The sequence below is a fragment of the Nannobrachium achirus genome (assembly GCF_963921795.1).
Source record: "Nannobrachium achirus genome assembly, chromosome: 17".
Lineage (NCBI taxonomy): Eukaryota > Metazoa > Chordata > Actinopteri > Myctophiformes > Myctophidae > Nannobrachium > Nannobrachium achirus.
Window position 1 is genome coordinate 61,014,253 of NC_137824.1, and position 14,154 is coordinate 61,028,406.

At 41.5% G+C, this 14,154-nt stretch overlaps 1 protein-coding gene and 1 long non-coding RNA gene across 2 annotated transcripts in view; both read left to right on the forward strand.

Moving 5' to 3' along the window:
- LOC308302585 (CD276 antigen homolog) overlaps positions 1-6,779 on the forward strand; it is a gene marked incomplete at its 3' end in the record, with an annotated part of 37,708 nt that extends 30,929 nt beyond the window's left edge. The window contains exons 3-4 of the mRNA XM_080746841.1: positions 5,268-5,576; positions 6,760-6,779. Coding sequence (XP_080602967.1) covers positions 5,268-5,576; positions 6,760-6,779 — 329 coding nt within the window. The remainder of the gene's footprint in view (positions 1-5,267; positions 5,577-6,759) is intronic.
- Positions 6,780-8,350: 1,571 nt separating this feature from the next.
- LOC308302133 lies at positions 8,351-14,057 on the forward strand. The gene is made up of 3 exons (XR_013962935.1): positions 8,351-8,536; positions 11,230-11,337; positions 13,897-14,057. It is a non-coding gene; the product is annotated as an uncharacterized lncRNA (long non-coding RNA).
- Positions 14,058-14,154: the final 97 nt, after the last annotated feature.

Genomic DNA, 14,154 nt, shown 5'->3' on the forward strand with positions numbered 1-14,154 from the left:
CTACAATTGGCTTCCAAAGTTTTCAGGATTGCTCTGTTTTGAACCAAATGCCTCAAATCATGAACACAGCGTGCAATCTTGGTGAAATTGGGCGCGCACATTCCCAGTGGGCCGAGGAAGAAATGCCACTTCAAATTTCTCAAATCAGCCTCATGGTGGCGCTAACAGGGCAATAACAGGGCAATTTGTGTTTTTACCTTTAACTCCACCGATAAGTGGGGAGCTTTGTATGCGCACTCCCTAGAGGCCAAGGATAAACATTTTTCACATTTGCCTTTTATAGTGCCACCAGGAGGACAACTTATGTTAAACACATTCTTTGCTTTTACTCCATCAGATTTTCTCCAACAATCATGAAAATCTGTTCACACTACACAGTATCTCTATAGTCATGTGATCAAATCCGATCCATCTGATAATTCATATTCCAACCTAATTGGCTAATATTGGCTTCCAAAGTTATTTACTATTTACTATGTCAAGGAACAAATGCTACCCTTTTCACATTGGCCTATTACAACACCAGCAGGACGCCTGGTTGTGTTATTGATTGCTTAGTCTTATAGCTGTATAGCAGTTGTCCTGAGAAGAATGATACCAAACATTGGTCTGTGAACACTTTTTAAAGTGTTTTATAAAGGAAAAAGCAGGGGCATGCAAATAGGGCCCAAATAGCCACAGACCTAGGAGGGTCTGGGGTCCCTATTTTGGCCCTAAAATATCAGATCTACAAGCTGACAAGGCATGTCATTCTCAATGCAACCTGGTGTGAGCTTGTAGATGGTCTTCTACTGTTGTACTGGGAGCTGACCGGTACAACCACAGTCTACTACTGTTGTGCTGGGAGCTGACCGGTACAACCACAGTGTGTTACTGTTGTACTGGGAGCTGACCAGTACAACCACAGTGTGTTACTGTTGTACTGGGAGCTGACCAGTACAACCACAGTGTGTTACTGTTGTACTGGGAGCTGACCAGTACAACCACAGTGTGTTACTGTTGTACTGGAAGCTGACCGGTACAACCACAGTCTAATACTGCTGTACTGGGAGCTGACCGGTATGGGAGCTGACCAGTACAACCACAGTCTATTACTGTTGTACTGGGAGCTGACCAGTACAACCACAGTGTGTTACTGTTGTACTGGGAGCTGACCAGTACAACCACAGTGTGTTACTGTTGTACTGGGAGCTGACCAGTACAACCACAGTCGACTACTGTTGTGCTGGGAGCTGACCAGTACAACCACAGTCTACTACGGTTGTGCTGGGAGCTGACCAGTACAACCACAGTCTACTACTGTTGTGCTGGGAGCTGACCGGTACAACCACAGTCTAACTACTGTTGTGCTGGGAGCTGACCGGTACAACCACAGTCTACTACTGTTGTGCTGGGAGCTGACCGGTACAACCACAGTCTACTACTGTTGTGCTGGGAGCTGACCAGTACAACCACAGTCTAATACTGCTGTACTGGGAGCTGACCAGTACAACCACAGTCTACTACTGTTGTGCTGGGAGCTGACCAGTACAACCACAGTCTACTACTGTTGTGCTGGGAGCTGACCGGTACAACCACAGTGTGTTACTGTTGTACTGGGAGCTGACCGGTACAACCACAGTCTAATACTGTTGTACTGGGAGCTGACCAGTACAACCACAGTCTACTACTGTTGTACTGGCAGCTGATCAGTAAAAGAGATTAAAGAATGGAGGTCCGCACACAGCTCAATGCTCCACAGTGTTTATTTAAAACATAAAGTTAGACGACGTTTCGGCCATCAGCTGGCCTTCATCAGGTGAAAATCATTAGTCATTGTCTTCCTTTTATAGGATAGTGAGTCACATGACATATCACATGACCATACTATTTTCAGTATACCATATAGTGAATACAAAGTTACATAGAAAAGGTACCACCACATAATATTTTTAGGATGTTTTTAGAACAGTGTTTTACAATTTTTTTAAGTATTTTTTAAGTTACCATTTTTTAAAACAGTTTTTTAAAGTTAAAATCAGTTGTGTACTTCAAGGTCAGGGTGACAGTCCATACAGCGTGTTTGAGGTGTCCAATGAATGGCCAATACTGCAAACAAGAGAACATACAATGAGTATACTGTAGACATAAGACAATAAAGTGTCCTTCTGTGGGTTTCAAAGGAAGGCTGACAGTTCATAATCTTCATTTAGACCATCAGGCTGTAGGGTGCGCAGGGTATAAATCCAAAAAGCCTCACGTCTATTGAGGAGGTTGTGTATATCTCCTCCTCTTTGGGGAAGTATGACCCTCTCTATACCCACATACCTCAGTTGGGCAACAGAGTGTCCCATCTTATTGAAATGCTGTGCAACTGGACTTTTCGGATTTTTTGTTCTTATGTTAGATCGGTGTTCACTTATACGGGTCTTCAGGGCTCTGCTAGTTTGGCCCACATATGCAAGACCACAAGGGCAAGTCAACAGACATATGACATTGGAAGTGGAGCATGTGATGGTTCCTCTGATGGTTAAATCTTTTCCTGTGTGTGGATGTTTGAATGACTCACATCTTGAGGTGAAGTTACATTGTACACAAATGTGTACAAGAGAGCCCCAAACATCAGATCCTCGTTGGTCAGATCAGAACATAAATCTTCAAGACCAAAAACATTTCTTGACAATGCACCAAAGGGTAACTTCAAGTGTGGATCTTGTGCACAATGTAACTTCACCTCAAGATGTGAGTCATTCAAACATCCACACACAGGAAAAGATTTAACCATCAGAGGAACCATCACATGCTCCACTTCCAATGTCATATGTCTGTTGACTTGCCCTTGTGGTCTTGCATATGTGGGCCAAACTAGCAGAGCCCTGAAGACCCGTATAAGTGAACACCGATCTAACATAAGAACAAAAAATCCGAAAAGTCCAGTTGCACAGCATTTCAATAAGATGGGACACTCTGTTGCCCAACTGAGGTATGTGGGTATAGAGAGGGTCATACTTCCCCAAAGAGGAGGAGATATACACAACCTCCTCAATAGACGTGAGGCTTTTTGGATTTATACCCTGCGCACCCTACAGCCTGATGGTCTAAATGAAGATTATGAACTGTCAGCCTTCCTTTGAAACCCACAGAAGGACACTTTATTGTCTTATGTCTACAGTATACTAATTGTATGTTCTCTTGTTTGCAGTATTGGCCATTCATTGGACACCTCAAACACGCTGTATGGACTGTCACCCTGACCTTGAAGTACACAACTGATTTTAACTTTAAAAAACCGTTTTAAAAAATTGTAACTTAAAAAATACTTAAAAAAATTGTAAAACACTGTTCTAAAAACATCCTAAAAATATTATGTGGTGGTACCTTTTCTATGTAACTTTGTATTCACTATATGGTATACTGAAAATAGTATGGTCATGTGATATGTCATGTGACTCACTATCCTATAAAAGGAAGACAATGACTAATGATTTTCACCTGATGAAGGCCAGCTGATGGCCGAAACGTCGTCTAACTTTATGTTTTAAATAAACACTGTGGAGCATTGAGCTGTGTGCGGACCTCCATTCTTTAATCTCATGTCAACCTGAGCCCAGCACCAGCACTTGGAAAGGATGTGCGCATCATCTTGTTCTTTTAGCTGATCAGTAAAACCGCAGTCTAACAGGGTGCATTCACACAGGCATGTTTTATTGCGATTAAACTAAAATGTGCATAATTTGGGCATGTGTGAAGACACATGCATATTCTTTTTTTGGATCAAACAAACAAATGCAAATCCCCCCCAAAAACAGTGGTTTCAATTCACAACAGCATATGGTTAGTTCACTGTTGGTGTGAATGCATCAGCATGCAGGCAATAAAAACATTATGGTAGAGCCCTGCGCGGGTTAAATCCCACTCCCAAACGTCTGCTCCATTAGATTTCTGACCATTACCGCCGTCCCCTCAATGATTTCATTTCTGACTGCTCCCTCCCGCATAGTTTATTTGTAAGGAGGAGTTGCTCACATTTAGGGGAATGTGCCACGGACGGGACATAATATTGCATAGCCTATAGCCTATATTTTATAGCCTATAATATAGGGGGAGAACGGGGTAATATGAACCACTTTTTGCTTATGTTGCCCTGGAAGCAATACAAAGTGAGATGGCAGTAAAATCAAAACATCTGGACATATTTCAGGATGTCTGCTATCATTTGAAATTATTAGTTAGCATCTATGGGTTTAGGTTTTAATCTAGGACGCATCATCAGTAGTGTTCCTCCAGGTCTTAGGGTGTTTCGGCCATTATACACTATACACCCTCGCCGGAGGCGGCCAGCTCAGGTTGATCAGACCCGAACTTGCATCATTCCCGATTAGTCATGAGAGTATCGTTCATCTTATGGATGGCAGACTTCTCACATAGTTTTATACATTGGAATATCACCAACATGCGTGATATATAAGTTTAGACCTGGGTACATTTGCTTTAATATAAAAATCATTATACCATAAAAGTAAAACATTTACTTCGACCAGCAAAAAACACTTTTGTGTAGAAATATGTTTGCCACTTTGCCCATGTGTCTGTCAACTCCATAGCCAGGTGGAAATGATGTTTGTGTTCTTATTTTAAGGACAAATGACAACTCATGTGTATAGTTTTTAAGATACTGGGGGTGGTTCATCTTACCCCGTTCTCCCCTAATATAATTATCTAGGCCTATTCTTGTGAGTCTCTCTCTGCCTGCGCCCTGTGCCAAATGGAGACGTGTTACGCAGAGAGAGAGAGAGAGAGAGAGAGAGATTCTCCTCCTCTCGTACTGACTCATGGCACGACCGAAGTCGCTTGTCGCCTGAGCCGTATGTTTTGCGTAGGGTCCTGGTGGTACCGCAGGGTACCGCTCCCGATTCAGGGCTGTGGGTTGAAGAATTTGTAAACACGGGGAGATTATTAAGCAGCGGATAGTTGTCCCGTGGACTGGACAGACGTGGTCAAATTCAACGTGCAGTGTGAGCGCAAACGCATCAGTTAAATATGCAAGAATGTTGCAATTTCACCCCTCCCAATCGCACAGTATACCAAATGATATGTGAGAATGTGCCCTTAGTGTTGTACTGGGAGCTGATCAGTACGACCATAGTCTTATGCTATGGCTATTTTCCTGAACAGCTTTGCTCAAGTGAGGTTTTTTCTGCACTGCAAAATAATAAGTCCCTGTCAGAAGACTCTGTTGTTGACAGCTTTAAATGTTCACATTGACTGAAATAATCTTCTCTCCACAGCTCAACGACCAGCTAAAGATGTGATTTATATTCCACCACAAGGAGTGCTTCGCCTGCTTCCAGATCCCAGCTCTGTTACTAAACCCATCACTAGCATCCTGTGGAAACATGGACCCAATAAAGCAGCAGAATGGGATCTGGTTCTTGGTCCTGATGTGGATTACTACGGGACATTTAAAAAACGTGCAGAACTGAATAAAGAAACTGGACAGTTGGTCGTCAACAATATGACCATAGGAGATGGTGGAGAATACTCTGTGCACATCAACGGTCGACTTCTAAAGAAGACCTACACAGTTAAACAGATGAGTGAGTATGAACTGTGTCCTTTGAAGGTCATGTGTCATCATGGGTCTATCATGTTTTCTGTCTGGGGGGGGGGGGGGGGGGGGGGGGGGGGTCCAGAAAGAAAATGGGAAAAAATTAAGAAGTAGCAATGGTTATATTATATAACCGTTTCATAGTCTGTTACTGATGCTGAAGAGAATCAGTGCTCTGCTCTGTTCTATAAGCTGTAAAAGACCAGAACCTGTGGGGACTGCCCATAAGTCCTACATCTCATTAGTCTTGGCAAGTTAGACTGGCAAGTTAAATAGCTCTGCAAATTATAGGCCAATAGCCCTGGCTAACATTCTCTCCAAAGTATTGGAGAGAATTTTGCTGAATAGATTGGAGAGGTAAATCCTTACGTCAGACAATCAATTTGGGTTTAAGCATAAACATAGCACTGACATGTGTATATTTGCCCTAAAGGAGATGTTAGATAATTATAATAGGCGGAACTCCTCCATGTTTGTGTGTTTGATTGACGCCTCGCAGGCGTTTTGATCGAGTTAATCATGAATTAATGTTTGTAAAATTATGTGAAAGGGGGATCCCTAAATATCTTGTCAGAATATTAGCATTTTGGTATGCTCACCAGACCATGAGGGTAAAATGGGGCAAATCTACATCTGAACCCTTTCATGTCTGTAATGGTGTCTGCCAAGGTGGGATTTTGAGTCCCCTGTCATTTAATATTTACATGGATGATCTCTCCAAGAGGCTTAGTGCATGTCGTACAGGCTGCAGCGTGGGTGATTGTCTTATTAATCACCTTATGTATGCAGACGATATGGTTATATGGAGCCCGTGCACTGCTGGGTTGCAAGAACTACTAAACATGTACTCAGTATGGGTTAGACCATGATATCAAGTACAATGCTAAAAAGAGTAACATCTTGATTGTGCGCAGTGGCGATGATCGCCAATCCAAGTTCCCTGTATTCTCTTTATCGGGCTCTGCCCTCAGTGAATCCAAGGAGGTTAAATACCTTGGACATGTCATCACAAATGATCTTTCAGATGATAAAGACATATATAGGCAATGGCGCAAATTATATGGCCAAGCTAATATGCTGTGCCGTAAATTTAGCATGTGCTCCGTTCCTGTCAAAATAGCCCCATTCAAAAGTTTCTGCACTCCCTTGTATACGGCTCACCTTTGGTGCAGGTATAGACAAAGTAGCCTGAGACGACTTACGGTGGCATATAATGACAGCATGAGGTTGCTACTTAGAGCTCCTCCAAGCTGCAGTGCTAATCATATGTTTGTAAGTGTGGGGGTACCAACTTGCCCTGGCCTACTTAGACACTTGATGTACAAGTTCATGTGCAGAGTGGCTGTGTCTGATAATGATATTATTGCGGTTATATGTAACCCAAGACGCAGCTCTGTCCGGTTCACATCCAGACTATGGTGCCATTGGCGCACATGTTTGTATTAGAGTTTTCTTTTTTAAATCTTTTCTACTTTTGTACTTTTGTATGTATATGTATTTGTATGTTTTCATATGGACCTCTCTGATGTGTCTGAAATAAAGTTCTCATTCATTCATTCTTATATCTCATTAGTCCTAATTTGGTTTGGGTTAGGTTTAGGCATAGTTTTACTGAGGTTAGGGTTAGGTTTAGGCATAGTGTTTTTACCAGGTTAACATCATCAGATTCTGACTAATGGGATGTAGGAACAATGAGATGTGGGACCAATGCCATGGCACCGAACGTGTCAGGTTAAACTGGTCTGGGAACAGGTGCATATGAAAAGCAGGGCCGGTTCCTGGCATAAGCAATATAAGCGGTCGCTTAGGGCCACAACCAAAGCGGGGGCCACATCACAGGAAGAATTCTTTTTTTTAAACACATTGTTACATTATATGTCATATATTACCTATCCAAAAACTAGCGTTATTATTCTAATATGCCCTCCCCTTTCCTCCTTCCCCATAATCCCCAACTTCATTCTAGGCCTGGATGCCTTGATTCATGAGCAAGTCAATATGCCTCCAAAAAGAACATTTTGATCTGTTGCTGCAGATCATTTCAGGTGGCCCTCCACTGACTGTACGCGTGCATCCGTCAGTGGAGGGCCACCTGAATCCTAGAACCGGCACTGATGAAAAGAAAAGAACAGTAGGCTACTATGCAGGAAAAAAAGAGGGAAAATACCAAATAAGTGTTTATTCTTTTTATTTTCATGTCGCCCGCTACTTTGCTACCACTGTGCTTTCATCGGAGACGTGCTTGACACAAATGGTCTCCCACTCTCCCTCTCCCTTTTGCATCGCGAGCCTAAGGGGGCCAAAACCAAAACCTTAGCCAATTTAGCTCCTCATGTGTGACTATGGTTTTAACCATAACAGCACAAAAACATATAAGCAGTGAATCACATTGTTTGATGCTGGTGTTGACTAAATGCAAGCTGTTCAAAATGTGAATCCCTCTAGAACAGCAGTGCCCTGTGATGATTTTCATAAAAGTAAAAACATACAACCTTTAATGATGCCACTAACCACTCACTGCTTCTATAGAAAATGAATATAAATATATCTGCACCATAACCCTTACCTGAGGAAGATCACACAGCCAACATGTGTTTTGTTTTATTAACTGCAGTCTGGAGACAACATCAGCACTAAGTTATATTCATTGTGTTTGATCAACAGAGAAAGTCCCAAAGCCAGTGGTCGCCAGGGCAACTTGTGATTCTGACTCCACCAGCTGTGAAGTGGAGTGTTTGTCTGTGCGTGGGGACATCACAGAGTATGGTCCGGTCACCTATCTCTGGAAGAAAGATGAAGGGGAATGGATGGTGTCTGACTCTGGACCAAACTCTAATCAGCTGATTGTCACCAAGGATGAAGATGGGAAAGTTAAAACATTAACTTGTGAAGTGAAGAACGAGTTCAGCACGGAGCGAAGTGATTCTAAACCCAACCTGCTTTATGAAGGTATGCAGTTTACTACATCATGTGAATACATTGAATCACTGTTACAGTCTTTATCATGAAGGTATGTAGTTTACTACATCATGTGAACACATTGAATCACTGTTACAGTCTTTATCATGAAGGTATGTAGTTTACTACATCATGTGAACACATTGAATCACTGTTACAGTCTTTATCATGAAGGTATGTAGTTTACTACATCATGTGAACACATTGAATCACTGTTACAGTCTTTATCATGAAGGTATGTAGTTTACTACATCATGAGAACACATTGAATCACTGTTACAGTCTTTATCATGAAGGTATGTTGTTTACTACATCATGTGAATACATTGAATCACTGTTACAGTCTTTATCATGAAGGTATGTAGTTTACTACATCATGTGAACACATTGAATCACTGTTACAGTCTTTATCATGAAGGTATGTAGTTTACTACATCATGAGAACACATTGAATCACTGTTACAGTCTTTATCATGAAGGTATGTAGTTTACTACATCCAGTGATGTCATTACGTGCGCATCCCGCATCAAAAACTCATTCAAGTCGCCCAGGGACTCATTCATGTCATGGTCCTGGGGTCACGGGGATGCGCCTCCATTGGAGTCCATGTTAAAATAATTTACCGGGTCGCTGTAAAAGAAAAACATTTTAAAATTCCACAGACACCACCATTGTTCATGGGTGAAAGCGTCCTACTTTACCCTACGTTAACACAAATAAAATCCACGTAGAAAGTCTTGGTCGCTTATCTCCACAAATAGGCCAAAAGTTTGTTTTACCAATTATCAAGACATACGGGCAGTTGACAGTTTGCCATGGTTACTCATTGAAGTTGAATCTCCATATATGGAGATAACCTACGCATCACACTAAGTCTGACCTCACCAGCCCATATTTGGGCATGAGCAACTTATGTCTCCATATATGGAGATATGATGACATCACACAGTCCTCAGCCAATGATGTGGCGTGATGTCATACAATACACAAACGAGCCCTACAGTATAAAGGGGCAATTCTTGCCAGGAAAGAAGCATTTCTTCGACTCAGACCTTATCGCCAGGGTTGGCTTATAGCAGCTGTCGGTAGGACCATATATGGATTCTGTTAGTGTGGATCTCCTAACAGGGCATCATCTGGGATACAATCCCTTTTATGCCCATATATGGAGATCCCTAACAGAATCCCTTTCATGCCCATATATGGATATCCCTAACAGAATCCCTTTTATGCCCATATATGGAGATCCCTAACAGCATCCCTTTTATGCCCATATATGGAGATCACTAATAGCTAACAGAATCCCTTTTATGCCCATATATGGAGATCCCTAACAGAATCCCTTTTATGCCCATATATGGAGATCCCTAACAGAATCCCTTTTATGCCCATATATGGAGATCCCTAACAGAATCCCTTTTATGCCCATATATGGAGATCCCTAACAGAATCCCTTTTATGCCCATATATGGAGATCCCTAACAGAATCCCTTGTATGCCCATATATGGAGATCCCTAACAGAATCCCTTTTATGCCCATATATGGAGATCCCTAACAGAATCCCTTTTATGCCCATATATTATGGAGAAATCCCTGCTCTGAGTATCTGACATCAGTGTGATGTCACCTGTTTATGCCCATATATGGAGATCCCTGCTCTGCGTATCTGGTTGCTATGGTAAACAGTTGGTTGCTAGGGTAAGAAAACATGGTTGCTATGGTAAACAGTTGGTTGCTAGGGTAAACAGTTGGTTGCTAGGGTAAAACCATGGTTGCTAAGGTGGTTGCTAACGTACACTAACAGACCAGCAACAACAGACTGTTGCCACAGCAACGTACACAAAGGTTTGTGTACACATGTGGTGTGATGTCATACTGATGCGGAGATATGAGCAGGGCAAAGGTGTGACGTGTGACCGACGGACGGACGGACGGACGGACGGACGGACGGACGGACGGTGGAGGTTTTCATAGTAAACTGCTCCCTGACGGTCGCAATAAGAAATAGGCAAACATTTTGAAAATAGACGATCTACAAGCTCACAGCGCTCGAAAACGTTGTATTGAGGACTCATAAAACTTTTCTGGGACCCATTTGAATGACCACCTGTGGGTCCCGGGACCCATTACATTGAAAACCTAGTAACATTACTGTACATCATGTGAACACATTGAATCACTGTTACAGTCTTTATCATGAAGGTATGTAGTTTACTACACCATGTGAATACATTGAATCACTGTTACAGTCTTTATCATGAAGGTATGTAGTTTACTACATCATGTGAACACATTGAATCACTGTTACAGTCTTTATCATGAAGGTATGTAGTTTACTACATCATGTGAACACATTGAATCACTGTTACAGTCTTTATCATGAAGGTATGTAGTTTACTACATCATGTGAACACATTGAATCACTGTTACAGTCTTTATCATGAAGGTATGTAGTTTACTACATCATGTGAACACATTGAATCACTGTTACAGTCTTTATCATGAAGGTATGTAGTTTACTACATCATGTGAATACATTGAATCACTGTTACAGTCTTTATCATGAAGGTATGTAGTTTACTACATCATGTGAACACATTGAATCACTGTGTTACAGTCTGCAGTGTTGACCTTTTGACATACTCAGGATCCTAACACAGAAATCATAAAACCTCTCCTCAGGACCTCCATCTAAACCTACACCCACCAAAGCCATTATTGGATGTGTCATCGGTGCTCTCTTCTTTTTCGCTGTTTTGGTGCTGGGGGTGAGATATAAATACTTTTGTGGTAAGTTTCTCATCAGATTTTAAGTTACACATAACATATGCTTACTAAGCTACTGCTCAGCAATGACATAACATTAAACAAGTAGACTACGCCATGTTTTAATGTTTAGTAGGTCAAACATTGTACTGACTCAGACATCTAGAGCTGTGATTCTCAAACCTTTTTAGCTTCAGTACCTCTTTTCCTGATTTCTGGATCAAAGCACCTCCTTTACAACATGTTGCCGTCAGGCAGAAACCTCCATATTTTACCCATCCGTTGGTAGATTAAGAGCAGAGCTATTAAAGCAGATATAGGCAGTGTGTAAACAGGTTTTTGGTGATTGCTTTTTTATTTATTTTTAATGTAAAATGTGTCTAATTGAGAAACCATGAGAAATGTCGCAGCTTGTCTGTCAGTCAGTCAGTCAGTACACATTTTTACAGTCTATTGGTTAGGGTTAGGATTCCCTTGTCACAGTGATATCACAGGTGACATCACCTATGTAAAAGTCCATATATGGGTATTCCCCAGACTCTCTTTTATGCCCATATATGAAGATCCCTGATGTCATTGATATACATCACTGGCCAGACGGCCAAGCCATGGCCCATATCTGTGTGGCTGGTTCAGATAGGGATCTCCATGTATGAGCATAAAATATATTGTATGCATATGGATACATATTATTATTAATAAAGGATAAAATAAAATAAAATGTAGAAAATATATAATATAGAAAACAATAACACTCCACTGACTATTACCACTACCACTCTGCCTAAAATAATTCCTGTTATTATAGTATTATTATACAATGAACAAAGTAACTCCTTGAAACCACCTCCATATGAATATCCCTGATGTCATCATTATATGGCCATGCCCCTTTTTTAACCAAATATGTTTTATATTGCATTTGTATTGTATTGTACAGTATTTATATGTTTTACTTTTACAAAGCTCAGCAATGTGTCAAAGTATCCTTGAGCAAGACATTTAACCCCTAACTCCTCTGTGGGTGAAGCTGAAAACTGAAGTTCCCCTGTGGGATATGAAAAAAATTAAAATATTTAGTCTGCCCTTAGAACGTACAGTAGTAAAGTGGATCAAAGGGGATTTCCAGAAGGGTCTAAAGCAGGGGTCCTCAATAGGCGGACCGCGGTCCACGTCCGGACCGCGAGGCACCGCCGACCGGACCCAGGACGAATTATATATAAAAAAAAAAAAAAAAACTCCACGTTTTGTTTCCACTTCTCCTTGTATTCATTCATTTCATTGCATGCGCTCTGAAGTCTGTGTGCGAGAGAGAGAGAGAACGGCACGCTGATTGGCTGATGCCGGGGCATAAACTATTATGGGTTGTCATCTCTATGACAATGACGCGCTGATAAGCTGTTACCACCGCCTCTGTTCATTTCACTGCGGAGTGCGGAAGTTTTCGAAGCGGGCAGCACGCAGCAGCAGCGATTAGCTGCAGGCTGTAAACTAGTTATAAATCAGTGGGTTTCATTCGCGCACAAGCACAACATCAACGTGAATACGTTTGCAGGATGAGGATTATAATCTTCTCTGCAGAGAGTTTTCGCGAGGTGCCACACTGCAGCCACAGCTGGCTGCCTCTCTCTTTCTCCATGGATATGCAGCCAGCGAGCCATGCAGCAAAGCGAGCCACACGCATTACTCGGAGTGGGGAGGCTCTCTCCACTCATCGTCTCCGACGCGCGACACCTTGTTTTCAGGATCGATATTCACGTTGCGACACAAGCATAAATCATTCGAAGATTATCCCAGTTTGCTAAAAGAAACAAACACTAGCGCAAACAAATAATTTTCGTAAAATAAATATCTCTGCTCCACCTTGATTTATTACATTCTGTTCTCCCTTCAACGGGTTGTTACTCTTTAGTCAAGTGAGTCAACTTGTGGGTCAAAGAGGACCCCAAATGATTTTGGAGGAGTCCCTAGGCCAGATGAAAGTAAAGTCATAATTAAGGACTTAACACCCTTTTAATAAAGAAAGAAACAGAAAAAGACCATTACTGCATCAACAAACTACTAAAAAAATCACACCCGTGTGAACTGAGCGGTGGTTCTCCCCCCCCGTGTGTGTGTGTGTGTGTGTGTGTGTGTGTGTGTGTGTGTGTGTGTGCCTGGACAACAGCGCCCCTCCCTTAACATGTGTGGTCAGAAAAGGTACTACACAGGCTTGAGGCTACATACAGACCCACCCACATACAAACAAACTAACTAACAAACAAACATACCTACACACACGGCCACGCTATGGAGACGGTGTGATCACCGCTCAAAAACATTAGCCAATGTAAAATAATGTATGAAAGGGATATATATATATATATATATATATATATATATATAGAGGCTTATATATATATATATATATATATATATATATATATAATTTATTTTTCCCCGGACCCGGACCTGTTTCAAAAAAATATTTGTGGACCTTCAAGATTTGTATTTGAGGACCCCTGGTCTAAAGAGTCTAAAGACTTGTTTTGAGCAAATTATTTCACTTAACAGAATGTTACATTTCAATGTCTCCCATTACAGGGGACAGATCACCCATGGACCAATGGACCCCAAAAAGTCTAAGATGGAGGTCACAGTTGGAGAAGCTTGCAAACAACAAACATGACTGTGAAGTCATCGAAGTTGGAGGATTTGTGTTTGTGAAAAATGATGAATTCCTCTTAAAAATAGGAAGTAATGGAACTGAGGTCTACTTGGGGTTAAGAAATGATGGCACTGAAGTCGCAGTGAAGAGAATTACTGAACAGAACTATAAATACTTGAAGAAGTACAATAAAG